The 27,406-nt window shown below is 49.3% G+C and overlaps 1 protein-coding gene across 1 annotated transcript; it reads left to right on the top strand.

The window, feature by feature from the left end:
- Window positions 1-795: 795 nt before the first annotated feature.
- CUNH1orf198 (chromosome unknown C1orf198 homolog) lies at window positions 796-27,120 on the top strand. Its single transcript, XM_003473466.5, has 4 exons — window positions 796-1,159; window positions 14,323-14,373; window positions 22,045-22,548; window positions 24,636-27,120. The coding sequence occupies exons 1-4, from the start codon at window positions 827-829 to the stop codon at window positions 24,690-24,692; spliced, it is 945 nt and encodes a 314-aa protein (XP_003473514.1). The 5' UTR covers window positions 796-826; the 3' UTR covers window positions 24,693-27,120.
- Window positions 27,121-27,406: the final 286 nt, after the last annotated feature.

The following is a 27,406-nucleotide window of genomic DNA, read 5'->3' as shown; positions in this document are numbered from 1 at the left end:
AAACGCAGTGAACATCAGCAGCTTGCTTTCAAAGGCAAGCTTTGGGGAGCGCAGCGCCTCGCGCACCCGCGAAGGAGGCGCCTAGGTGTCCTGGCCTCTTTCAGCCTTCCAGAGGAGCGACTCACTGTCCTTGGATGCGAATCCTGCCTCCCCAGTAGGCCGGTGTCCACCCGAGCGGGTCAGCGTCTCGCTGACCTGCTGGGCAGCGGGAAGGAGCAGGGCTGCGGGACCCCAGGGGCGTCAGGCATGCGGGCAGAGAAGTTTCCTTTGTCAGCGTGACCACGTGGCGTCATGGCGGTCGCCGGGGGCAGTCACTGCGGACTCTACTCAGACAAGGCTGCTTTGGTAAGCAGCTTAAGCAGCTTTGTCCGACAGCTGCGCGCAGACTTAGGGATTCGCCAGGCCGCAGGAGCCAGCAGACGGGCGACAAACAGCCCAGCACTAGGGGACAAAAAACAAGCCTCGAGGAAAGGAGGGTGGGGCGAGAGGCGGGCCTGGCGATGGAGAGGAGGGGCCGGTGCTGAGAGGGGCGTGGCCCTAGGGGAGGAGGCGTGGCCTACGTGGCAGCTCGGGGCGAGGTTCGAGACAGAGCTCGCAGGTGGAGGGCGGGGCACGGGCCGACGGCGCTCTGGACGGAGGCGGGTTCGGGGCGGGGCAGAGGGCCTGATCCGGGCTGGGGGGCGGAGCCGGGGGCGCGGAGCGCGCGTTGATTGGCAGAGGGATGGGGCGGGACTCCCGGCACGCGGCCGGGGCGGGGACGGAGGCGGGGACGGAGGTGGGGACGGGTACGCCGACGGGACGGGGGCGGTGCTCTGGCGGGCTGGGCATGGCGTCCATGGCGGCGGCGATCGCGGCCTCGCGCTCCGCGGTCATGAGCGCCAACCGTCCGCTGGACGAGCGGGAGCGGAAGCGCTTCACCTACTTCTCGTCTCTGAGCCCCATGGCCAAGAAGATCATGCAGGACAAGGAGAAGATCCGTGAGAAGTACGGGCCCGAGTGGGCGCGGCTGCCACCCGCTCAGCAGGACGAGATCATCGACCGCTGCTTGGTGGGGCCGCGCGTCTCAGCACCCTCGGACTCAGGAGACCCGGGGGACCCTGGACATTTCCCCGGCCTGCGCGGGCCCACGGGCCAGAAGCTGGTGCGCTTCGGCGACGAGGTGGGCACGGGTGGGCTGGGAGGGTCCGGGAAGGGAGGGAGAGGCGAGGGCGCGGGGCCATACAGAGGGGTCGGAATTCTAGAGCATCCAACCCCGGTTCTGGTCCAGCTCTGCCCCTTGACCTCTGTATGCCCATGGATGAGCCTCAGTTTCTGCCCTGTAAAGGCGGATAGTACCACCGGTGCCTGCCGCGAGGCACTCAGTGCCTGGTGTGTTAGTGTTTATAAGGAGCTCCGGGAAAGTGAAATGGCCAGGCGGGATCCAGAAGAGAGGAAGTGCCTTCCAGGGTGAAGGGGCGACGCCCACTGCCCTGAGAAGAGTCCGCAGTAAACTCAGTGTGCAGCTTATTCACTGACCTGGGGATTCCCGTGGCGACCCCGTTTTTATACTGAAAAACTAGAGAGGGGAGAAGTTTAAGTGTTCCAGCGAGCCACTGCTCCTGGCCATGGGGCTCAGACTCGTAGAGGGACCATCGCTATGGAGGGGGAATGAGAAACTGTTGTAAGCAGCTCAGCACTCAGTCCTGAAGGCCCCTGGAACCGGTTTGGTGCCTTGGAATATATGTGCTGTGGCTGAAATGTGGAAGAGATCCACCCCCAGTCCAGGCCCCTGTTGAGGCTCCGCGAGGAGGAGGAGCCCGGGAGTTTTCCGAGGAAGTTGTGCATGTGGAAGGAATTCAAGTTAAGAATGAGATTTAAGTCAGATTTTCAGGCTGGGAATATGGAGACACACACTAATACAAAATGTTTGTGGTGATAAACCTACTTGAATGTTTTGAAAGTGTGGAAGAATGGAACTGTGCTGCCAACTTTGCCTTATTCTTAAGGCAAAGATTCTTATTGTAATCAAAAGAAAATTTTCTTCTGGACTTTAAACTTCAGGGGCTTTGCCAGGGAAAACAAGGGTGTGGTACACTAAGGAGATGAAAATGTAGGTTTTAAATGGTATTCCTAGAGCTGGAACATCTTTAGTGTGAAATAAGCACATCTGTAAGGACATGTGTGGTGTTTTGCTCAGGTTTGGGCAATGACAGAGCAGTCAGCTCCTCATGGAAGAATCATGAATTAATAAAGCCTACAGGAAGGGAGCCTGTAGGCACTTACACGTGTTGGAGAGTGACTGTCACTGGCCTGTCTGGGTATCCAGCTGGGAGTAGTGGTATGTCTGCACATCATTAAAAAGCTAGGTCACATTGGAGGCCATGGTTACCAACAAGGAAAGATGTGGCCAAGTGCTTACTGTAATTCCTAATCCGGTGCCAGACTGGGCTATTTCTCAATTTTCAGACCCAGTGTAATTTAAAAACATGTGTAGTGGCAACCACATTCCTTTTCAGGAACAGCTAGGCCTGTTTTTAAGAGTTGAATCTCACCTTTGCAAAATTGGCCTGAGATCAGGCCCTAGAATACTCTGACCATCATCAGCACTGATGGCAGAGGGGCACACAGCTGCTGGATTTTATCGACACTGCCCAGGGAGGCATTTTATCTGCAATGGCTGTGTGGTGTAATGACATTGAGGAATTTTAATTCCATCAGACTGAGTGAGAGGTTGACAGTTGAGTGAAGTCTGTGGTCTCATTGTTGCCCTCCAGAAAGCCCTTCTTGGAGGAGGACCAGCTCCTGGGCACAAGCAATGGTAGGTAAGGGCAGGGTAGGGAGAGACCCCCAGTTAGCATGCTGCACAGGCTGGCTTAAATAGATTGCCCCTGGATTGAGTAAGAGGACCCTAAACTAGATTGAGTAGGGCCTTCCATGCTGTCTCTTCCCACTTGCTCTGTCTTCTAACATGGTTTCAGGGCTTCCACAGCCCTGTCAGCTACCCTGAAGTGTGCTGCCTTTTTTTTTTTTTAAATACCTCCTCTATTGCCAATAATATTTTTGTGTCATGCACAGCAGTATTTTGACCTGCTCTGTTTCCAACTTGGGCTTCCTCCTTAGGCAACCTGGTGGTCACCATGTTGATGCCAAATTTAGTACAGACACCTAATCAGATTGTGCACTGCAGCCTAGAACTCTAGGACTCAAGTGATCCTCCCGATTCAGCTTCTCGAGTAGTTGGGACCGTAGGTGTGCACCACCATGCCCAGTTCACATAGCAGTATTTTAAGTTAGATCATTCAGACGATGTGGTAAACATCATCTAGTCCATGGGAGTTTAACCTTTTGGCTTGTGTGGGCCATTGGTTGAAGAGGAATTGTTTTAGGCCATATATAAAATATGTAATGTAAGTAAGTAACAGAACTTGTTCTATATTTTAATACTTGTTATTGTAACATACACCCAGACCCCCCCCACACACACACACAAAGAAGGGAAGCAGCTCACTGGCCACAAGTTGGATAGGCTCAATTCTACCCATTTGTACATGTTACAGGAGCAAACAGGAACCTGCTGTGTGATGGTAGCACTGGGCTGGGTCAGGGGATCAGTTCAGGCACTGAGCTTGCCTGACATAGACAGTTGCAGCACCATGGTGTGTGTGTGTGTGTGTGTGTGTGTGTGTGTGTGTGTTTTCATCCTTGCTCTCTGTGGAGTAGGAAGACCTGGCTGGGTTTAGGTCTCCTTACTTTAATGACATAACTTGGATCTCTGTGGAAGAGGTAGCTGCCTTTATTGTTGAAGGCATGAAAGCTGTTTCGATTCTTACTTGCTTGGGAATTGATTGAGCAAGCATTTCTGATGGCCTGTTTCTTAGAAAGAGAAGGATCCTAGCTTAGGATGCTTGAATTGCTGTGGTATTCACTAGCACCTTTAACTGTCCCACCACATGGACATCTGATCTCAGTATAAACGCACAAAAGTGCAGCTTCACCCAAGCTAGTTGTGTTCCTCTCACCTTGTGCCACTCCGAGCCTTCTTGTGCAGGGGACCTGGAGCAACTGTTAAGGATGCTTGCAGGAGCAAAGCAGAGTCCTTGGAGCCTAGCACCTGGTTCTGGTTGTGGTGTACCCACAGCAGGGTGCAATCAGGTGCTTTTCCCTCTGTGGGGCTGGGATGGAACCAGTGGCTCACAGGGCCTGGCTTGGAGCAGGCACAGACCCTGGGGACTCACCTTTGATTTGGATTTCATAAGTACATTAAGGCATGTTGGCTCTAACAGTCTAATATGTTCCCTGGTTTTTAATAGTTCTGTTCTTCCTCTAAAGTGTGGTTTTCAAGATGGAAGGTTTTTGTTTTACAAGAGTTTAGAAATATCCTCATATGCTTGTACTGCTGTTTCTTATTATCAGATAGAAAAAAAATCCCTGACTCTTTAGGAATGTGTTACCATTTCCCCCTCCTACCCCCACTTCCAGACTCCTCGCCATCTATCCAGCAGCTCTGAGTGCCCTGTTGAGAGTTACAGGATTCCACACTCTGCTACATTCTTGGTTGCAAATAAGCCCTGAACAGGTGACCAGGACACTTGGGCAACCAGTGCATCCTGTTGGTGCTGCTCTGCTTGCCTGTCTCACTGATCCAGGGAGTGGGTGGAGCTGGCAGGAGTGGTATTTCCATATGCCAGCCCAGGACGTGATCCGGATTTTGCATGCTGCAGAACATGGAGTTCTGGAGTTCTGAGACTCAGGAGCCAGGCAGCTCCATCCCCTCATCAACAGCTTTGCATGACCAGCTGCTGCCCTTGGGCCCACATCCTGTTCCTACAGGGGCCTGGAGCTTTGTTAGTTGCTCTTACTCTTCCGGGCTTTAGGCTCTTGGATTCCCAGAAACCTGCCAGCCTAGTTCTCTGTTTTTTGTGTTTTTTTGTCTTTTTCCTTTTTATCGGTACTCATGACTGCCTGCTTGCAAGGCAGGTGCTTATGCTGCTGAGCTAAATCCCCAGCCCCTTCTCTGGATTTTTTAAATAAACTAATTTATTTAAAAGGTTGCACTAGTACAGTATTAAACATTTTACACATGCTGAAACAGTGTTCTAGAATAGTTAAAAAGATTTGTCCAGAACGCTTCTCAAGTTTTAAGTCTGTTAGGTTTACGTTGTTGCATGGTCCCTGGGACAAGTGGGGCCTCTTCTTCCTCTCCTGTCTTGGGTTTGAGTTTGGCTTGCTCTGTGGACTCTGGATGTAAGACTTGGACAGGTGAGGTCTCCTCTTCCTTTCCCATTGTCATAGCTCAGACTTTTCTTTTTTTCCTCCTTTGGAACAAACAAAAGCACTCATTTGAAAGTTGCTTTCTCAGTTAGTTGGACTTGTTTTTTTAAGGAAGGTGGAATGCTTGAATTATGATTCTCTCTGTCTGGCATGTCCGTGTATGTATAGAAAGGATGACAGGGTGGATGTGGCTTCTTGTGTCCCTCGGCCTGGCCTTCAGGGCTCAGCTGCTGGGCAGGTATTGAGATGTGGCCTCACCCAATTCCACAGACTGCACAGAGGCAGTTGAGGGCCGCCTGGGGCTGGTTCCACAAGCTTCTCCTTGGATGGCCATTGTAATCCTAATAGTGTAATTCCTTTTGCATCCTTGTGGCGGTCCCGAAAGTTTATATTTGTAATCCCATTGAAACATTATTGGAGTCCTGGGGATTTAATTTTAATCTACCACCTCCAGTATAACCTATGGCAAGAATAAAGACACTAAGCCATGATTATGGGCAGCGTAAGGGTCCTGAGTCTGATCCCCGTGAGGATTCGCAGAACAAAGGCCTTGCCCGGGCACCTCATCCTGAATTTATTAACTACTGAAGAAGGGAGTGGCTAAGGATGAGTGACTGTGAGAATGACTGAAATTCTGAGTCTGTGAGCTCAGCTTAGAGGGAGACTAGAAAGTACCTCGAAGTATGCAGATAGAAGGGTGTGTAGAAAGACCAATCTGCAAAACTCAATTGGGGTAGCATTTTAATGTTAAGGAGGTTGTTGCTTCAGTTTATGATATGCAGACTCTTTTGCCCTGGAAGGTCATAGCCTCTTATTACAAAGAGACACTAGACTGTTGGCTGGCTTCAAAGACTATACATCAGTACCTCAGCTAGCCCTATTTATGCTGCTTAGAGCCAATTGTAGGGAGAAGGAAATAGCTTAACTTGGTTTAACTAGTATGAAGGTAATTGTTCTGCATTTAAGGAGAGAACTCCGAGTGCTCTTCTACAGATGGAAATCTAGGGTTCTTCACTCCAGTTGGCACCTTCCTAGAGCCTAGGACCTGTGATGGGGTGACCATATGGCCTCCCCAGGCATCACTGCCTACTGGTACACATGGGAGAGTGGCTCAGTGGCAGGCATGGAACAAGTTTTAAAATGACTTGTTTATAACCATGCAGGATGGGAGGGCAGGAAGCTTGTGGGCAGGTTTGAAGTTATTTTTTAATGCACAGGAATCACATTGACACCCAAAAACCTACCTCACCTGGACGTGCTATACAACATTACCACACAGAGATAGATAGATAGATAGATAGATAGATAGATAGATAGATAGATAGATAGAACTGGGGAAAATAGCCATTTCTTCAAAATAAATAAATGAATGACTGCCCACCAGATCTGTCTGCTTAGACTTCCTGCTTATTTTCTATTGTTGCCTTCCGATTTCCTCCACCCACACCCACTCTGTTCCCTAGTCCGATTGTCATAGTGAGTGGCCCTGGTTCTGCTTCTGCTGAGTTTCGGGATGTATCCACAGTGGAATGTACTCACAGTTAAGTTATAACTGCTTTCTGTCTGGGAGTTGCAGATTTGTGCTTCCGGTTATGGAAACCCCCCATCTCAGCAGAGTTAAATATATCCCAAGCCAAAAGGAAAGGCACCAATTCCATAAGTATGTAAATAGTTGCTAGGAATAGGCAGTTGGGGCGCGGCGGGGGGGGGAGCACATTTTAACCTTCCTTCTCTGTTAAACAGATTTATTTCTTTAGAACAGTTTAAGGTTCATAACAAAATTGAGTGGGAAGTACAGAGTTCCAGTACCCCCAACCCACACAGATGGTCTCACCACTGTCAGGACCCCTTCAGGTGCACACACTCATTGTGGCCCATCAGCCTACATGAACACTTCGTGTAGTCACCCAAAGTCACCCAAAGTCAGGAATTCTCAGTAGGGTTTCCATTGACAGCACACACTCTGTGGCCCTTGATAAACATGGGACACCAGGGTCCCCTAGAGTGCATCTTGCAGAGTGATTTTAGTGCCCTGGGTACCCTCTGACCACTGATTGCTCCTGCTGACCACTGATCTCAGTCTTCACAGGTTTGCCCTTTCCAGAATGTTGTACAGTTGGAACCATGCAGCAGGTAGCCTTTTCTGATAGCCTGCTTGTACCTGGTAATGTGCATTTAAGGTCTTTCAGTGTCTTTTCATGACTTGATGGATCCTTGCTTTTTAGCACCTAATATTCCTTTGTCTGAAGGTAGCACGGTTTGTTTATCCATTCATCTATTGAAGGACAGTTTGGTTACTTCCAATTTGGGCAAGTATGAATAAAGCTGCTCTGAACATCTGTGTGCAGGTTTCTGTGTAAAGAGAAATTTTCAGTTCAAACACGTGATTGTCTCACTCCCATCTTTAATATGGAGACTGGAACTTACCAATGGACTGTGGCCTGGTCTCAGCTGATTGGCAAGTGTAGGGTGCTGTGTATTACTCTGTACTGATGCTTTATACTGAAGTGGCCCAAAGACTCTGGGTCTTTGAGGTACAGACAGCTTACCAGCAAAAACCTACCTCACCTGGACATGCTGTACAACATTACCACATAGAGATGGCTGTCAGCATCAGAGGCTTTCTATCCCTTCTCCATAGGCTCTGCTATCCCAGACTTATCTCTAGCTTCTAGCATTTCTCAGCTTAGGCCAAGGTCAAACTGTGTATCAACACCTCTGACCTTTGGACTTCAGGAGTCCATGAGTACTCATGGTTTCAGGGAGCAGCTGCAGAGTTACAAACACTGCTTCTGAATCACCCAAGAAAATGTAATCTACTTCTGGGGACTTTAATAGCTGTCATTCTGACTTTTAGAAACAAGACACTCCTAGTAGGAGGTAGTATTTAGCAAACTGTACACCCTATTCTGCCCCCGCCTGATGAGGATGTTTACTGTCTATAGCAAGGTAGCTCCTGTAGTGTGAAACATTGTTATTAGAGGCAGTGACAAGAACAAAGAAGCCTTTCAGTCTCTATTTTATTGTATTTTATTTTTTATCTGTACCAGGATCGAACTCACAACCGCGTGCTTGCAAGGCAGGTGCTTATGCCTGCTGAGCTAAATCCCCAGCCCCTAAAGAAGCCTTTCAGTGGGATTCCTGTGATGCCCGTGCCTTACAGCATGGAGGCTGCTCATCTGCCCTGGGTAGCAGTTGACTCTCTGTGTCAGAGCAGTGAGTCTGTTGGCTTCTGTTTGGGGAGGGCAAGACCTGGCCTGGGAACTGTGGGCCAGTGTGAGAGTCACCTGAACCAAGGACTTTTCACAGCAGTTGTTATGGAGGATGGCGAGACCACCAGCAGGGTTTGCTGAGGGCCATTGTCTGTGGTATGGCCTGTGCGAGGGTTCGAGGGTTCCTGATAAGACAGTGGCATCAGAAACAATCCCGTAGGAAACGTTTTGTTTTTGTTTTTAAAGTGATGCTGAAAACAGATCCCAGGACCTTGCACATGTTAGGCATGAGCGCTACACCCCAGCTCCCATGTGTGTTGTTTTTAACTAAGCCAAGGGGACCCACAGATTCTACTTAGGAAGACAGCCCCCTTGGTGGTTCTAACTTGTAGCAGAGCCCTGGCTAGGCTCTGGGTCCTGAGTCAGCTGCTGGGACCAGCTGCAGCATGAGCCCAGCGCCACAGGCTTCTGTGGGCCTGGCATCTTTCCCTGTGAAGGGTGGGTCCTGTGGAGAGAAGGGGGTGTCTGCTGGCCATGGGAAGCTGGCTGCCGAGCTGGACACCTTTCTTAGCATAGCTTATGGAGGCCTCAGTGGCCTCCAGTGCAAATGGTGCCCTCCACAGTGCACACACCAGTATCCCAATGGTACACTGGTCCTAAAGAAGGAAAGTTGCAAAGACCAAAAGCCTAATCTTTTATCAACTTCATGTAGAAGAAATGTTAATATTTATAAACTTTCACTACATCTGAAATGAATTTGAAGTTGAGTTTCTCATTTTAGAATGATTTTGCAATAGTCATGACTTTTACAGAGAAATCAGAACCTATGATTAATGAGTGTTTATGACTGGATGTTTTCAAAAGCTGTGTTACCAAAATCCTTTTCGGTTTTAATGACAAGAAGTCACATGGGCTGTAGCGTGCGATGGATGTTAGACTGTCTGATTCTGCCTATGACGTGCTAGTAGATGTTTTGCTGCTGGTTTGGGATGGTGGCGGCTGACCCTGCTCTCTGGCTGGCACTTGTGCATTGATAACACCTGTAGAGAACAGACGGGGCCGGTGGGCAGGCTGTCCCCACCTGGCAGGTATGGCAGACCCCAGTAACCTCAGGAACACAGCCAGTGGGAAAAGATGCTAAACAGGTAATAAGTGATGAGGTTGAGAATATAAGGGGCACACTTTTTTTTTTCTTCTGTTTGGTACCAGGGATTGAACTCACAACCTCACACTTGGCAGACAGGCACTTATGCCACTGAGCTAAATCGCTGGCCCTAAGGGGCACACTTCAAGCAATATTTTTTACAGTAGTTTTAGTTTCCCAGCAAAACTGGACAAATTGCCCAGTGTCCCCACAAACTCCTTCCCCAAGCATATCCCACTTATGTACACTGCCTTCACCATCATCAGTACCCCACACCACAGTGGTGACCTTATTAAATGAACCTGTGCTGATACTGCCATGGTCAGTCAGAGACCCTGCTTGGCGTCAGATTCACTCCTGGTCTGGTTTCACCATTGTGGTGTCATATGGAGTAGATTCATGGTATAGCTGCGTGGAATACTACTCAAGTCCTTGTACCTCACTGGTCGCCCCTCCTTTCTCTTAGATTCAGCATCCAATGGTCTTTCTCCTCCTGCTGTAGTTTTGCCTTTTGCAGTGTCGTACAACTGGAACCAGGCAGTCTGTAGGCTTTTCAGGATAGCTTCTCCCCTTGCACTCAAGGTTCATCCATGTCTTTTCATGGCTGTTGTGATTAAAATATATAAAACATAAAATGTACTCTTTTAACCATTTTTAAGTGTATAGTGGCATTTAGTGTATTCATAGTGTTAAGCAAGTATCACCACCATCTATGCCAGGATGTTTTATTATTTTAAAATGAAGCTCTACATCCACTAAACAGCAAAACTCTATACACGTGAAACAGTAAGAGCCCATTCTCATCCCTGGCAGTTTGTGCTTCACCTCTCCACGATTACTTTATTGTAGGTACTTGGTTTCAGTGGAATCACAGTATGTGTCCGAGCTTTTAGCTCATTTCACATAGCCTAATGTCTTCCTCATCTATCACACTGTGGCATGTGTCAGAATGCCATTTCTTTTTAACACTGAATTATATTCCATTGCAGGGATGGAGCACATCTCCTTTATCCACTTACCTAGCAGTGGACATCTGGATTCTTTCCACTTTGGACCAGTTGAGAGTAATGCAGCCATGAATATGGTACATGAGTGTTGTTTTGAGGCCCTGCTTTCATGTTTTGAGGTATACCCCTTGCAGTGGAATTGCTAGATCATGTGGCAGTTGTACATCTTGACTGTTTCTACCCAGTTCACACCGTTTTACATTCCTGCCAGGCCTGGCCAGCATTCTGGTCTCTCCATATTCTTGCCAGTGCTTGTTATTTTCCATTTCTTAGAAAGAGTATGCATCCTTATTAGATGTAAAGTATATTGCTTTTGTGTTTAATACAGTACATTTAACGGTGAGTTTGTATACCTTAACTTTTAATAATGGCTGTGTTTAACAACAGGAAACAAGAAATTCCTACATATTCCATAGAAAGCTCTCAAACAAATAATGTCTTCCAGTACGACAGTGTGAGTGTGTGTTTAAGGAATGGGATGCGCACATGCAGATGAGTGTATTGTTTTAAACACTTTACTTGGTTTTTGTTTTTGTGGTATCGGGGATCCAACTTGCGCTTGCTAGGCAGGCACTATACACCACTGAGCTAAACACCCGGCCCTAAACACTTTCCTTGGGATGATCTAGAGCTACCTGAGGACCAACCAGCAGAACCTCTTGTGTACTGTGACCTTGGATGGTGGCTGCAGTTTTCTCTTGCTCCTCCCCAGCTTTTCACTTTCTCTTTTGGAACTTGGTGACGTGAGGCCAGGTTCCATAGGAAAAGCCATTTCTAAGTGGTGTCTCTGACATAAGACATCTCCATGGAGAGGAGTTTGACCCCAAGGGAACTGCTCAGCTGGGATGCAGCCTACCCTGTTGTCTGGGGCTCTGAGTAGCAGATGTGCTGTGGTGCTTAGATGATCTCAGCTCCAAGTGCCTGGGAGGCAGGCAGGAGGGCTGTGTGAGCACCCCAGGAGCAGGCATGTGCGATAGTGACTGAATCTGGCCCTGTGTGGATTGCCTGCTGGTCTCATGGGAGTAGCAGAAAAGACTGCTGTGTGCATGCATATGTGTGTGCAGTTGCTATGTGGCATGTGTGTGAGGGAGAAGGGATGCTGCCACTCAGAGATCCTGATGCCATTGCGTTCCACAGCTTCAGACTATCCCTGTGCCAAGCCTGCTTATGGCTAGAGTGTGCTACCAGCAGCTAACATCAGAGCATCCTTTACATTCTTGTTCAGCAGGTTTATTTTTGTAAGTGTTTTATTATTTTTATGAGTTCAGTATTGCAGAAATCCAACGAATCTGCCCCTTGACTTAGTTTCTGGCTGGAGCAAACAATGAACAGTTGATGTGACACCAACTCTTGGAGAAATCATAGTGTGATCAATCTCAGCCTGCGGCCCTCTTGGCACATCAGCTGACATGGGCTGCGACCACTGGAAACTTGGTGCACCAAGCTCGGGACTCACCCTGTGCTTCTCAAAAGTCACTACTCAGTCACTTCCAAAGCCCAAAGCCCTCTTAGCTGAATCTTAGCTCAGATCGTACAATTCACGTTTGAAAGTCAGGTCTTATTGCATCCTGGTGGGTTCAGTTCTGTGTTCCCTTGTAACCCTGCACCAGGGTTTTTTGTGCTATCTCCAGCCTGCTGTGATCACCATGTGCTGCCTCTTTGCATTCAATGATGGGGCTGCTTGCTCTGGGAGAGGCATGTGGTTCCTTTTACCTTATGATCATATACAGAATAGATAAGCTTTAGTTCCAGCAGCCTCTTTTGTTTTCCACCTGAAAACAAAGCCTTTGTTTTATTATTAGTCTCAAGAGCCTTGTAGTTGAGAGACACAGATCTTTTAATTCAGTTCCCTTCCTCTGCCAGGCACCCAGAGCCAAAAGTGGCCTGCGGTTTGACTCAGACAGTCATGTCCATTTTTGGAGGAGCAGTGTGGACATTGGGTTTAACTGAAATTCCAAAGGAGAAGACAGTCCCCCTTTTCCTGTTGTTTTTAGAAGTTTTGCCTGCTGGCCATGGGTAGTAAAAAAAGCAGGGCAAACCAGTTGGGAAACCAGCATTACTTTCATAAGCTGTCCTGTAGGAAGCGCAGTGATGATGGCTGTGACCCTGGGGTGCTCCTGCTCTGCCTGAAGACAGCTGCGCTGCAGCTGATGGCTGTGTGGCCCTAAGCTATGCCTGAGCCTGCGGCTGGGCCAGGTCTCCAGCCCCCTCCCTCCCTCTGTTTTTTGCCTTGCCTGGGCCTGTGGGGTTTCCTGTCGTCCTTGGTCCTGCCACAGTTTCCTGCTGAGAGCCTGCAGTCCTCGGTCTTCCCCAAGGTTGAGGAGGTTGGATCGCCACAGCAGGAACAGCTGTAGCCAGCATGTGTCTCTACCCACAGACGGGGCCCTCTCCATACCCCCAAGGTTTCAAGAGAGCTGGCTCAGAGCCCCACATTAAAGTGTTAGGGAATTCCTGAGGCACGCACAGGAGGGGCTAGCGCAGAACTCCTTTGTTCCTGGTGAGAGCGTCTCCCCGGTGTAGACCCTGCTCTCAGGCTGTCTGCAGGGCAGTGAACAGGGCTTTATGTTGCCTTGTGACCCTGGGATAGCCACTCATGAGGGACCTGGGGAGTTGCCACACAGTTTCCCTGAATCCTGTTGTTGCCATTCCGAGGCAACTTTTGCGCCTGGCTCCTGGCAGCAGGACGCCCATAGGGTCTGGCCAGGCTGGTGTGTTTGTGCAGCACTCTTGTGGGGGCCTGGCCTCCGTCCCCTTCTATGCCATGTCTGGGGCTCAGTTACGGAGGAGCGATCCTGCAGTCAGGACCTTTGGGCGGGAAGAGGTAGGATTTACTGGGTATTTCCTGAATAGATGTGAGTTAGCTGGAGTTTTTATTTGGTAGGGGAGATGAAGTATGGGTATAGTAGTATTGGTGTGAGACTCAGCTAAAACCTTTTTACCTGTTTTCAATCTGTATTACCCAGTGTGTGCCCTTTTTGGGTCCAGTGGGTGTGGCTTCCAACCGCATGGGGGCACAGATGAGGTATTTGCCAGCCCAGGAGTAACATAGGGTGGGAGGGGAACAGAAGGGTGAGGGATCCCTAAACCATTTGTTCAGGCCTGTGTCAGGTCCACAGTGTGGTTAGGAAGGGCTCTGCTCACTGTGCTCTGCCGGGAGGGTTGGGGTGATGCCAGATTTCTCAGTTAGCCAGGTACTCATACTAAATCGGCATTTTTTTTCTTCACTGGCTGTTACCAAGTCTTCAGATCTCTGTGGGCACATGAAGAGGCAGGAACTGAGAGTGCTACTGTTGCCCGGCCACTTATGGCCTTAGTGTCATTTAATCCTCACAAAGGTAGTACGTTTCTCCTCTATCAGTGAGGAAGCTGAGGCTCGAAATGTTACGTCGGGTCCCATGAACGCACAGCTGACCACTCGTAGGGCTTAGATTGAGCTCATTCTGCCGAGAACTGAAAGTCTACTGCTTCCCTCCTGGGTTGAGTTATCAAGGCCCCACCAGAGTCCCCTAAGGGTCAGGGACAGGTGAGAAGTGAGGGAGAAGCAGCTGCAGCAGTCAGCACCTTCCATGCTGAGCATCGGGAATCAGCTTGCTCAGGGCCAGGACCTGGCGTCATCCCTATGACAGGGTTCCCTCACGGCCCTGGGCAGATGTTTGTGTGGGGTTGTCTGAATTTGGGCTTCAGATTTATTCTTTAATTTTTATTTCAGGACATAACTTGGCAAGATGAGCACTCTGCCCCTTTCTCCTGGGAAACAAAGGTAAGTTGGATTAAATTTAGATGTATTTGCCCTTTTAAAGAAAAGAGTTAAGTAGCTCTATATTTTCTTCCAGCATTTGTTGGACGCAGGAGACTATGGTCCCACTGCTGGGCCGAGAGGACAGGCCCATTGTCTGGGGAGAAGCTGTGGGGAGTTAGGAGACTCCTGGGTGGTTGGTAGAAAGTCAGGGTATAGTTGTTATTCTCAGCCTGTGCCACTACTCACCAGCATTAGGGATCACAGTGGCCTTGCTTTTGGGGACAAAACATGAATGAGTGACCATATGCGGGCGGAAGTGTGTGCCAGCATGGAGCCCAGCCTGGCTCCTGGCCACTCATCCTCACTCATCATTGGCAGAGTGGTGTGAGAGGGTTGAGCGCAGCTGGACTTTAAGGAATTCCCTGGTCTCTCACTGTCCCTGATATGTGCCTTCATGAGCAGGAGAGTGAGGAAGGCAGGAAAAGAAGGGAAGGCCAGTGTTTCCTGAGTTCCTGCCTGTGGGTGGGTGCCCAGAATAGGGTTTACATTGAAATTGAACCAAGGTTTCAAGTGTTGATGCTTTAAGGGCCTGGTTTCCTGGACTTTCATGTGTCCCTCCAGTTTTGATCAGAGCCACCATCCCAGCAGATGGGGATCTAGGGGGCCCAGGAGGGATAGAACATTGTAGAGGTCTTACATTCATTAGGAGTGGTGTCCTGAGATGTCTCCCCAGGGTCCAGGTGAATAGGACAGCCATGGGCCCTGAGCCCACAGATGGCATTTGGTACACAACTGTTGATGTACAGGCAGCAAGCTGGCCTTGCACATGCACAACTGGACAACGGAGATTTTTCTCACGTGAGAGGAGGTTGGAGACACACCATTAAGTTCTCCCTTTGGTAAAGTTATATTGGGTACTAAACATCCAAGATACAATGTATCTGTATCTAGCATATTTCTTTTAATTATTCACTGCAGATTAGCAAGGAGTTTGTGCAGAGGGATGGTGAGTGGGAACAGGCTGGCAGGAACTGGAGTCTCCCCAGGGCCTGGACTCAGGGGAAATGACAGGGCTAGGCTAGGGTGGCATGGAATGTCGGGAGTAGGAATGACAGTAGATGGCAAACCTAATCAGCCTATGTCTGTGGAGGTCATGGAGCAAATCAGGACTGGCCACAGAGCACTTCCCTGATGTCCAGCATGGTCCTCAGTCCTTTCTTCTGTGACTGCTAGGTGCGATGTGCAAGAGGAAACCCACAGAGGGTGTCTGTGGCAGAGGAAGCGTAATGTCTGTATGTTGAGAGCAAGCAGCCATGATATACAGGAGCTCCCTGGGCTGGGTCCGCTTGGATGATGCCATGGTGGGAAAGGGAGGGGACAGAGAGCAGTGTAAATGCTGGGAGGGTGAAGCCCACAGCATGCAACATGCAAATAGCTGCTCTCCTAACAGCTCCCTCCCAAAGCCACTGTGGAGCAGGACACATCTGCTCATAATCTAGTGTAAATGACATCCTGGGATGTGGTGGGGCAGCCCTTGGAGTGGCCACTGACACAGGCACATCCCTGGGGCTGGCACGGGGAGTGGCAAGGTCTGGACAGTGACAATGGTCCACTCAGGTGACATCTTGCTGGTGCTGACTGGTCATGGCTCCCTGAAATGAGGCTAACATGAGTCACCCATGGGACTTGTGCCCTTTAGTAAAAATCAAGGCTATTAGGTCCCTGCAGTGAGAGCGCTTCTTTTTTTTCATTTCTTTTCTTTCCTCCCTTTACCTCCCTTCTCCTTTCCTCTATCTCTTCCCTTCCTTCTTTCCTGAATATCTATATCCCTAGTCCTTTTTCTTTTGAGACAGGATCTTGCTAAGTTCTCTATTCAGGACTTGAACTTAAAATCCTCTTGTCTCAGTCTCTCGTGCTGTGATTGCAGATATGTGTCACCATGTCCAGTTTGAAAACAGTTGTTGTTTTCTTAAGATGTGGTTCTCCCTGTCTGTACCTTTCCACATGATCTCTCAAGGTCAGACTTCGTGGAGTTCAGTGTCCGAGCCCCTAGGGTTGACATTGAGGGCACTTGAGAGATGAGAGGTATATTCCCTTCTTCCCTTGGTCATGCATACCCTGAGAGAGCCCTTGCCTCTGAACTACCAGCTGTTGGCCACACTCCTCTAAGGACTTAAAGATGTCCAAGAATATCTCTAGAGCCCCGGACAGGAGGTGGCATTAGGAGGGTAGGCCTTGGTCTCCATACTGAGACCACAGGCTAGACCCCGTTTCTGGCTGTTCTGCAGAGGACACCTTCCTTGCTTTGTCACATGCTTCCCATGGCTGAATCTCTGAACACTGTTTACTGTGCGGTCCACGGTCTGAGCAGGGCTCAGCAGGGCTGTTCTCTTGGTGTCCCTGTGTGCAATCATGCATTGTACCCCAACTCCCACACTCACCTCGTTCATGTGCCCAGGCGGGGCTGGCATTCATTTGGGCCACCTCTCCAGCTGGGCATGTCTCCAGCTAGCAGGCTTAGGCTTCTGTATGTCATGTGGGGAGAGTCCGGGTTGGGAGTGGATGCCTGCGCCACTGCTTTGTCCTGCTGGTCCAGTCAAGGCAGAGGAGCCACAGGCCCAGTGTGAGGGGAGCGTCCCATCCTGATGCAGGAATGGCAGCCTGTGTGTGGCAGTGATTAATGTGTAAGCCGTGTCACTCCACTTGGTTGCTAATCCTCCCTCTCCCACTTTTTATCTGTCATCGTTTGTATTTTTTATTGTAATTAAATGCATACTATAAAAGTTTACCCTGCTCGTTCTTTTTTTTTTTGGTGCTAACGATTGAACCCTGGGGCCTCACACACGCTGAACCACTGAGCTGCACCCCCAGCTCATTAGCTGTGTTTAAAATGCACAGTACAGCAGCATTTGCACATCATGTTCACATTGTTGTACAGCCATCAACACTGTCTATCCAGAACTCTGGTTTTTGGTTGTTGTCATTGTTGAAATAGAAGAGAGATTTTTAAAAATGTGTATACATTATAGAGTGATTAAATCAAGCTAGTTAACATATCCAGAGCTCTTTCTATATAGTGAAATTGACCTCTGTACCCACTAACATTGACTCCCCAACTCCAGCCACCACAGCCTCTATGGAAGGCAGGCTGGGAGGGAGGCCTGCCTGTCCCAGAGAGGGTGGTCACAGTTGTCATCTTTTCCACTCATCTGTCAGCTTGGTAGATGTGTGCCCTTGGGGACCCACTGCATTCCTCTCTCGTGCTACTGACATTTCAGAGGAAAAATCCTAGCACTCAGAATGCTCCAGACCGGGAGAGGCTGGAGAGGAGAAGATTCTTTGCATTCCCAAGCAGTCTGGGGTGAGGGAGGGTCTGGAGAATGCCTGTGGAGGCAGGGCAGGCAGGGCAGGCAGGGCAGGCCTGGCTGGCCCTGGGGACTCTCCCAACTCCCTCCCCACAGCTGTCTGGCTTCTTTCTGTCCAGCCCATTCTTTCACTTGATGTTCAGCCTTGAAGTAGGCTGGAGTGGGGATCAGTTCTCTGATTCTGAGGGCCAGTGTAGACCATTTTCAGTATGGACACCCTCCAGCCCTTGCCCTAGAGAAAGATGTATTTGTGAGCATAAGCATGTCCCGAGTGGCCCATGCACTGCCCTTTGTAGGTCTTGGCCTGCACGTCCCTCAGGTTGCCCAGGATTCCACCTGATGACGCCTTTAGTGTCTCTGCACCCTTGGGCTCTCTGCCACATTTTGGGAGGTGTACACACAAGTGTATTACGTAGCCCCTGGTTACTGCCCAGGCCTGGAACCAGTCTGTTCAGTGTGTTCACCGGCTGATTAAATCACCTTTCCCTGCCTGGCCACCACTTCTCAAATTTTGTGGTCCTGGGAGTATTTCATGTTTCCTCTCCTCTTCCTGCCATTCTTTGGAGCACAGGAAGGAATGATACACATTACGTGTTTGGCCATTTTCTTAGGCTCTGTCCAGCACACGGCAGTTTTCAGTGATTCTTCTGTAGTCTTTGTCTCAGTAGTTAAGACCTTTCTGAGGCTGCCAAGCCAAATAGTTGGTTTTGGCAGCATGAATTCCCTGCTTTGCTGAAATGTTACACATTCCTCTCCAGTGAGTGGGACACAAAAATAGATCCTGGGCTCTGTTGTGGTTTTGCTGTTTTTAGAATGGACGTGGCCAGTTGAGACCTGGCTCCCACATGGGCTGACTGATGCCCAGCCTGGCTGGACTGAGTCCTCCTGGGTAGACCCTCTGCTCGGTGAGCACTTGGGGTGGGTGGCCTGCCAGAGTGGGATGAGGCCCAGTGTGGAGTCCAAAAACATAAAGCAACAGAACTTGCTTTGAAATGGCAGACTGCTCCATGGGACCTACACAAGTGCACTGTCCTGTGCTGTAAGTGCACAGACCACAGTGGGTATCCCTGGAGGATTCGGGAGGATGATGGCTCTCCTGCCTACCTTGCTAGGGTCATTCTTGTTACAGGTCCTGAGTCCTTCAGGCCAGGCAGTGCTGTGCCCACTGGGGTTAGGAAATCCTAAATAACAGACCCTTTTCCTTGTGGGTGCAGAGTAGGCAAGACCCTTCACCCAGCATGATCAAGGAGGTATAGTTTTTTTGTTTTCTTTTTTTGAGGCTGGGTCTTATTGCACAGTTCAGGCTGGTTTGACTCACTGTATAGCCTAGGCTGGCCTCCCAAGTGCTGGGATTACAGGCCTGAGCCATACCTGGCTCAGAGGGCAGTTTTTTACAGATTATAGCTATACTTTTCTTGCAAAATAAAAAATATAGAAAAAAAAGTATCAAATTACTAGAACTCTTCACTCATTGTCATCTCCAGAGACCTTAAAATGGTTATTGAAGGGCTGGGAATTTAGCTCAGTGGCTTAAGTGCCTGCCTTGCAAGCAGGTGGTTGTGAGTTCGATCCCCGGTACCGATTAAAAAAAAAAATGGTTAGTGAGTTGTTTTCTATTAACATGGACTCCCCTGCCGGATGATGCTCTCCCTTGAGGTGCTGTCCTGAAGCCTCCACTAACCTACAAAGTACCTGTCACCACTTGAGGGTATCATCCTGAGCCAGATGTTCCTTGGTTCCTTGCAGCAAGGATGTAGCCTCTGAGCTGCTGTGACTCACTTCCCTCCCCAGCACCCAGCTCGGCCACGCTGGCAGAATGGCCTGCCTCACCCTTCACAGGCTTTGAAGCAGAGATCCCTCTGGAGAAATGGCTGATCCTAAAAAAACTGGGGTTTGACAAAATGATCTGTCCAAAGAACCTTACACTACAATTTCCAGATGAGTCTGCTCTGGCTCTGGCTCTGGCTCTTGGACCACTTCCCAGCTATTTTTGGTAATTTGCTTACTTAAGTAACTATCATTCCTTTGCCCACAATATCCGTCTTCTGCGTTAGAATTTGGAAATATGCAGAGTATTAAGAATGCCTCACTCAGAAGCAGTCCTTTAAAAATCAAGTCAGATCATGGAGGCACATGCCGAATGCTGTGTACACAGCTTCCTACTTTGCAGCTGGGGTAGTTTGTCCACGTAGCCATACAGAAGAATCACCCAGTCCAGGCCAAAATCCGAGCTGCAGTATCTCCTACAAACTAGTGACCTCGGGTGATCTGATCACTCCGAACATCAATTTTCTTATTTCTGGAATGAAAGTAATTTAAAAACTACATGTCTGAATAGGGCATGGTGATCCATACCTGTAATCCTGGTTCTTTGAGAGGCAGGAGGATTGCCAAGTTTGACACCAACCTGGGCAACTTAGATAGAAACTATCTTGAAATTTAAAGAAAGAATTTTAAATAGGGGATACAGCTTAGTGCAAAGGCCTTGGGTTCAATCCCTAATACCACAAAGAACAAAACAAAACAAAAACAACAAAAGCCCTACATGTGTAAGGCATTAGATACGATCATGTGTACTTGTCCTTAATGACTGCTCCAGGTATATCTGAGGAGTTGATGGCTACTGCTTTTTGAGGGGTGCGGTGGACTGAGGGGATACTATGCAATTCAGGCTGGCCGTGACCTAAGTTTGTAGCTCAACCTGGGTTTGAACTCTCAGCAGTCTTCCTGCCTCAGCCTTCCAAGTGCTGGGATTGTAGGTATGTACCACACCTGGTTGCCTGATGGCTGCTTCTTGGATTTTGTTTCCTGATGCCTGAGCTTCCAGGAAGCTTGGACTCCTAGTTTGAACCTGAGCTCTTTGTATTCATGGCCTCAGGATCTCTCTCAGCTTCAGAGCCTGGAGGGCAACTCCTGGCACTGAGCAGCTGGTATTTTGCAGGAGCCTCCGACAAAGGAATGCGCAGCTTGAGGTCCAGAGCCTGTGGCTCACATCAGGCAGGCAGTTTAGTGTGTCTCTTCAGGGACAGGGCAGGGGTGGGGAGTTGAGGGAGAGTACTTGTAAAGAACCAAGCCTACCATGTGCTGAGCGGAGGAATCTGCATCGAAGTCCTAAAGACCGATGTTTTATATGTTAAATTAAGCACAAGTGGTTTAAGTTGTGCTCTGACTCAGAGTGCTACTTTATATATGGTATATGGTGGTGGGTGAGTGGTGGGAAATGGGCAGCCACTAGAAAGCACCTTGATTGAGTGTGAGACTATGCATTTAAAATCACAGAAAGGCTTACAGTTCTGTATTTTGATATGTCATTTCTGGGAGTTTATCTGAAGAAATTAAGCCAAAATGGAGGAGAGCTGTATGCATTGAGATGTTCCTGGCAGCCCTGATGTTAGCAAGAGGATTAGCAGGAAAATTGTCTGAAAGTAACAAGAAAGATGGTACAGTGGGCGGTGGGACGCTGTGGAGTGAAATGTTTGCAGCCATTCAAATACCAGCTGTGAAGCCCAAGCCACACAGGGGTGAGGCTCGTGAGCAGGTAGAAAGCAGCGTCCAGAGTTGCAGGCCTGATGGGACCCTGCTGGGGACAGCTGGGTGTCCTGCAGAAGGGTGTCCTATGACAGGGAGGGAGTATGACTGGTTTTTCTTCTTTTCCAACTTTCTTTAATGTTGTTTTAATTTTTTTAAAGAGAAAAAAAGTTTCAAGATGTTAGTAGGAGATTAATACATTGTGTATTGTTGTCTTTGTAGTAGTTATTCAGAGTGTAAGATATAGGCATGATATCTTGTGCAAACAATATTAGCACAAAGAAAAGACAAACTGTGGTGGGGAAAACGGGGAAGGAAGAAAGGGAAAAAGAAAAAAAGTATATCTATACACATGGCAGTTAAGATAGTTGTACAGCTAGTTTCTCTTAGCTCATTAATTACTTTTATTTAGTCACTTTTTAAAAAGCAGGGGAGGGCATGCAGGGATGAGGGGATGGGGAAGAGGGATTGTTGGGTTGTTTTGGTATGTCGATAGCCTATTCTGCAAGACTGGGAAGCTGTGCCTCTATGGGGTCCACATGAGGTGGCCCCAGTGGCTTTGCTGTGGTGGTGGTGGGGTGGTCAGAGCGGCTCACACCAGTAGGGCCTCAGGTTGGTTTCAGGTGATCCAGGGCCATTCTGAAAACAGCCACTGAGAACAGACAGTTCCAGTAAGTGGACAACGGCTTGTGTCGTTGGGGTGTCTACGCGTGACTGAGAGTTGTGCATGAACTGGCCTCCCTGTTCCAGTGGATCCTAATGTTTGCTTTCTCTTTTCTCTCCTTCCACATCCCGTCAGAGTCAGATGGAGTTCAGCATCGCCTCCTTATCCATCCAGGAACCGAGCAATGGCACTGCCACCAGCGACCCCAGGCCACTGCCCAAAGCCTCACAGGGCAGCAGGTCCTCCAGCCTGGACGCCTTGGGTCCAGCACGGAAGGAAGAGGAGGCATCCTTTTGGAAGATCAATGCTGAGCGGTCCCGGGAGGGGCCTGAGGCTGATTTCCAGTCACTGACCCCCAGCCAAATCAAGTCCATAGAAAAGGGGGAGAAGATGCTGTCTGCCTGTTATCGACAGGATCTCGGCCCAAAGGACCGGGAGGCCAAGGCCCTGCGCCCAGAGCAGCGAGTCCTTCCCAGTGCAAGCACGGAGTGTGAGAGACCCCAGCTCATCCAGAGCCCCACCAGTGTGGTACCTGAGGTCACCCCCTGTGAACCACCAGGGAAGCCATCGTCTCCTGCCGTTGTGCAGGAGGATGAGGATGAGGATGATGCTCTGTTCCTGGAGCCCAAGCCTGCACAGGTGAGAGGCCAGCATCAAGGCTGCGTCAGGCCAGGGACTTGCACTGGAGCTGCTAAGGGGATCCCCACGGGGTGGGCCAGTGTTACACTGTCTTCTCCCTATTCTCCTTTGATCCCTTTCTTCTCGTCAGAGGACTTTGGGGCTGGTGGTAGCCTAACTCATCTCAGGTTATATGGCCACTGCCCTCCAACCCAGTAGGTGGTCAGTGAGGGGGTGCAGCGAGGTGGTGGTGGTGGTGTGGGAACTGTCAGTGAGGAAGGGTCCCACAGGTGTTCTGAGGTCCAGGGACGAAGGTGGGACCCCAGAGCTCTGCCATCAGGACTCTGCTTGGGAGGACATTGTTCCTCTCCAGGCATCATGGGGATCAGTAGCTCCTTTCTGGGGTGCAGTGGGGAGGAGGGAGCAGAGGAAAGGTCAGGTCTTCTGGGTGAGGTGGGTGGTCATGGAGAATGAAGTGTCACTGGCTTCTGAATGTCCTCTGAGTTCTTGGTGACAGCAAGACATCCTCACTCAGTACTCTGTCATTTAGAAAGTAGGGACAGCAAAGAAAAGATAGAACTTTTGTTCCTGACTTTAAATGGCTCTGTGTTGGTGGATTACACAAAACCAAAACCAGAATATTTTTACTGTCAGGGGCCTCCCTTAGAGGCATCTCTGTATGGGAAACACAGCCCATATCTGAGAGCATTTCTTCTACGAGGCCATCACAAGGCTTTGCTCACCCTCACAGAGTGGTGTGGCCTGTGCCAGTGATGTCTGATCTGTCCCCAGCCTTTCTGGAAGGCTCCTTTGAGAGGAAGGAAGGAGAGTGGGAAGGAGCCCACTGATAAGCAAGGCCTGAGGAGGACACGAGGACCCTGGGCCTTTAGGAGCAGCACCTGCTTCGGTGCTGGCCTGAGATGGGACCATTGGTGCTGAGGGAGATGTGGTCCTTCAGTGTATCAGTGCTTCTGTGGCCTGTGAGCTCTGCCCTGTTGAAGGACCTTTGCTGTCGGAGCTGCCGGCATGGCTCATCTTTGGGACCAGGTTCTGCCTTGGAGCCAGGAGCTCCTGGTAGCGGGGCAGCAGGCACACTTGTGAGGTACGGCTATACCCTACATGTATCCAAGGGCTGCTGGCCCCTTGTGGGCTGGCAAGCACAAGATGGGGGCTCCTCCATGTCAGTATCACTTGGCCCCTCAGAGGTCCTTGGGGCTCTGTGGTTACTCTTTTTTTGATATATTCAAAATTTTAAAATTTTGATAGAAGTTTATCATTTTAACCCTTACTAAGTGTAGATTCAGTGGCACTCAGTACATGCTCAGTGCTGTACAGCTGTCATGCCTTCTGGAACTCTGGGCCTGGCACGCAGCTCAGTGATGGAGCTTTGCTTAGCACGTGTGAGGCCCTGGCTTCCATCCATGCACAGAGTAGGCAAAATAGAACGAAACACAACCAGAGCTCTGTCCCCACTGAACACTCTACTTTTTCTCCCTAGCCCTGGGCAGCCACCAATCTGTTTTTGTCCAGAATTTGATACTGTAGTCACTTTGTGCGACAGGCCGTGTGCATCCACGGCCCTCAGACTCACTCTTGTTTCCCTTGACAGGAGTGTCAGTGATTTCCCAGGGCCTAGGTAATCTCTCTGTACCCTCCATGTGTTTGGGAAGGCGTGAGCTTTTCACTCTAGGATTCCTAGATTTCAGTCCCTCAGCTGTGCAAAGCTTTCGCTTATTTTCGTCAATATGTGTGTGTGTGCTTGTGTATGTTTCACATTAGAAAGAGCACCTCTCCAGCTTGTTCTCTGTAATATCATTCAGAAACAGAAAAGATTCCTAGGAGTAGAGAAACACTTTGCTCTCTATTCGCCCAGTAAGGAGGTGGCGGGTTGTGTGGATGTACTTTACGGGGCTGGACTGGGCCTTGCAACTCGCCTCAAATTTGATGTTATTTCCTGGCCTCCAGCACTGAGGTAAATTGAGGTCAGAGGCCCCTGCGAGGGAAGCCAGTTACTTCATTTGGGTCATTTTAAATGAGATGCTGTTTTTAGATTCTACATATCTGAGAAAGAAGTTTGTGTCTTACTTACGTGCTTTGTCCCTCCCCAGGCCAGCTCAAGCAATGTTGTCTTGAAGACAGGATTTGATTTTCTGGACAACTGGTAAAATGTGTGAGACCAGAAGAAAAAAAAAAAAAATACAGCCAAGAACCCCGAAACACTTTCCACAGTGCTGCGCTGGAGGAGGATGCGAAGGGTGATGTTGCCTTGCCTATTTCCCTGGTTTCTCTACTCCTTTTCGTAATTCTTTGGAAACTGGTAAATATTGCCGGATTTTTCCCTTTTTGGTAAAACCAGATGCATACACTATTTTCAATGATTTGATAACCGCAGTTCTACTTTTGAAATTTTTAAAGACTGTTAAGAATTTAGTCAATCTTGTAAATAAAACTTCTGTTCCCTGCCCCACCAGTTTGTCCTCCTCCCGGCAGGGTGTCTTCTCACCACCTCATAGAAGTCCCACCGAGATTCTGTCTCTTCCTCTGCTCGGTGGGTGACCTCGGTGACGTCCTCAGCCGTGATAACATTGGCTGTTGACTGTGGCTCTAGAAAAATTCATGCTGAAGCCACGTCCTATGCTGGGTGCCACCTGCCACCCTTGTGTCACTTCCAGGAAGCATCCCAGTGGCACGTGGCAGACATTGTCTTTGAGTTGCTCCCTACTTATTCACAGTATTGGTCATTGTTTAAAAAGAATGATGTGTTTAGAAGCTTTGTATCAGCTTCTCATTGTTTTATATCTAGATGTAGTGCCATGGGCAGCCATTTCCCCTGGTTTTGTACCTGTTTCCTTCTAGGAGCTCCTGTTACCTGGCAACCTGCTGGTTGCCCCTGTACCGAGTATACAGGAACTAGGATGTATGCAATCAGTGCTGGAGCACAGGGCCTTCTAATTTGCTGTTAGAACCTGCTGTGTAAGATGGGGCCATGGCTGTCCTCATCCCAAGAAGTGCTTAGGCCACATCATGGTGAATCCAACCTGCCACCCCTGATGGGTTGCAGAAATGGAAGGGGCATCTCTGAAGCCCAGCAGTGACCCCTGAAACTCCATGATGGATTCCTTATGGTCCTCCCTGTGCCCTGCCCAGTGGCCCTGAACTCGGTGCACCTGTAGGACCCAGCAGGCTGCAAGCCCTGTGCAATGTAGTGCATATCACCATCACTGTGATCTCCTTACCCGAGGCCTTAGTCCTTATGGGCTCTACCAGTAAACGGGTTTTCAGTACCAAAGGGTCATGGCATCTTAATATGTAAACCTTCTGCAATGGTTTCCAGAATATTTCTTCTGTCTCCAAGGTAAAATACTTGGAAACTCCCACCCCCACTTCAAGGAAAGTGTCTGCCATGCTGTGACTTTGCCAGCACTGGATTTGGTTCCTGCCAATTGCTTCAGGTCCCTATACCTTGTTTGGCTCCTCTGGGCTGGGGCTTACCCTCCTCTGTTAGGGACAGACTGCAGCTCAGCACAGGGAGGTTTTTGTGTACTGTTTAAATATGATTGATACCTGCAAGAGAGAGGCTGGCTGCATGGTGGTGAGAGGAGAGAGATCTTAGGCATTCCAGCTAGCACAGCCCAGTGGTGTGCCGGTCAGCCTGGGGCACAGCACTTTCCTAGAGCCGTGAGTGCCATCTCCTATACTTACATCCCCAGGAAAGCCACCAATCGAGAGGCTCCATAGCAAGGATTTCTTCTGGAAGTCTGTGTGCTGCTGGGAGGACAGTACTTTTGCTCAGGGCACTCTGCCTGCTCTTTGGCAGAAGTTATTTCTTTCCCACCTTCTCAGTGATCTGTGTCCCCCTCAGATCAGCCTCAGACCTGAAAGGTATGGGTAGGACCATTGAAAGTTGCTGTGTGTTTCATACCATCTGGGCCCAGCATGCACAGGGTTTATTCTCAAAGTGGCGATTTATAAAGCAAGTGTTAAGTCGAAGAGGAGAAATTCTGGAGGGTCCTGAGTCCTGTTCATTTGCTCTACTCTTGGAAGTACAAGTCCCCATCCTGCCTGATCTGCAGATTATCCTTGCAAAGTCCAAGCTGAGGTGGCTTCTTTCTCTTCTGGGGAATCTGTGCCAGCATCCAGGGAAATCAGGCTCTGCGTGTGCCGTGTGTTCCCTCTCCCCTACATCACAATGGCATTTCTAAAGCCAGGAGTTTATATTTATTTTTTAAAAAAAATATACATTTCTCTGCTGATTTTGGACCCTCCCCCACCTGGAGGCAGCCCCTGAGACTCAGCTCAGGATTCACTCTTGCCCCGGTGACTGCATTTTACAGCAGCTCCCCCAGGAACTCAGGAGCAGTTCTGGGGCACTGGGCCCACTCCTGGCCCTGGGGCTGAGTTGGTCTGCCGCGTTGGGGCAGCAGGCCTGTCCCTGGCCAGATGCAGCCTGTGGGTGTTAGGAGCATCTTGTGTTTCCTTGCACCTCCCTTTCTTCGGTACACATTTTAAAAAAAAAAAATACATTGTTACTGATAACTTGTAACTTGGTTGTATTTTATACTAATAGCCTTTAATAAAGCCATTTGAAAAATGCTAGCTGTGTCTGTTTTTGGCCTCTACTGGGCTCAGGAATGTGGCTAGGATGGTGGCATCTGAGCACAGGCGAGAAGAAAGGAAGGATTCGTGTTGGTGGGAGTTGGCTTGCTGCCACCTCAGGAAGTCCTCCCCTCCCACTGTACAGCCTTGGCAAGGGCTGCTCAGTAGAAACAGGAGGTTAGCCAGGGAGCTGCCACTGCAGGGGGGCAGCTCAGTCCTGGAGCATGTGTTCATGCATTCTGTGTGACTGTGACCCCAAGAAGCTTTTTTCCTGAGTGAGTCT

Source organism: Cavia porcellus, unplaced genomic scaffold, assembly GCF_034190915.1.
Source record: "Cavia porcellus strain 051 isolate PalLab524CR breed Dunkin Hartley unplaced genomic scaffold, mCavPor4.1 scaffold_13, whole genome shotgun sequence".
Taxonomy (NCBI): Eukaryota; Metazoa; Chordata; class Mammalia; order Rodentia; family Caviidae; genus Cavia; species Cavia porcellus.
This window is presented reverse-complemented; position numbering and strand designations above follow the sequence as displayed.

Excerpts from the sequence above, each read along its gene's own strand:
- CUNH1orf198 (XM_003473466.5), top strand. The coding sequence starts at position 827 with ATGGCGTCCATGGCGGCGGCGATCGCGGCCTCGCGCTCCGCGGTCATG. Across the intron at positions 1,160-14,322 it reads TGGTGCGCTTCGGCGACGAG|GACATAACTTGGCAAGATGA; the intron begins GTGGGCACGGGT and ends TTTTTATTTCAG. Across the intron at positions 14,374-22,044 it reads CTTTCTCCTGGGAAACAAAG|AGTCAGATGGAGTTCAGCAT; the intron begins GTAAGTTGGATT and ends ACATCCCGTCAG.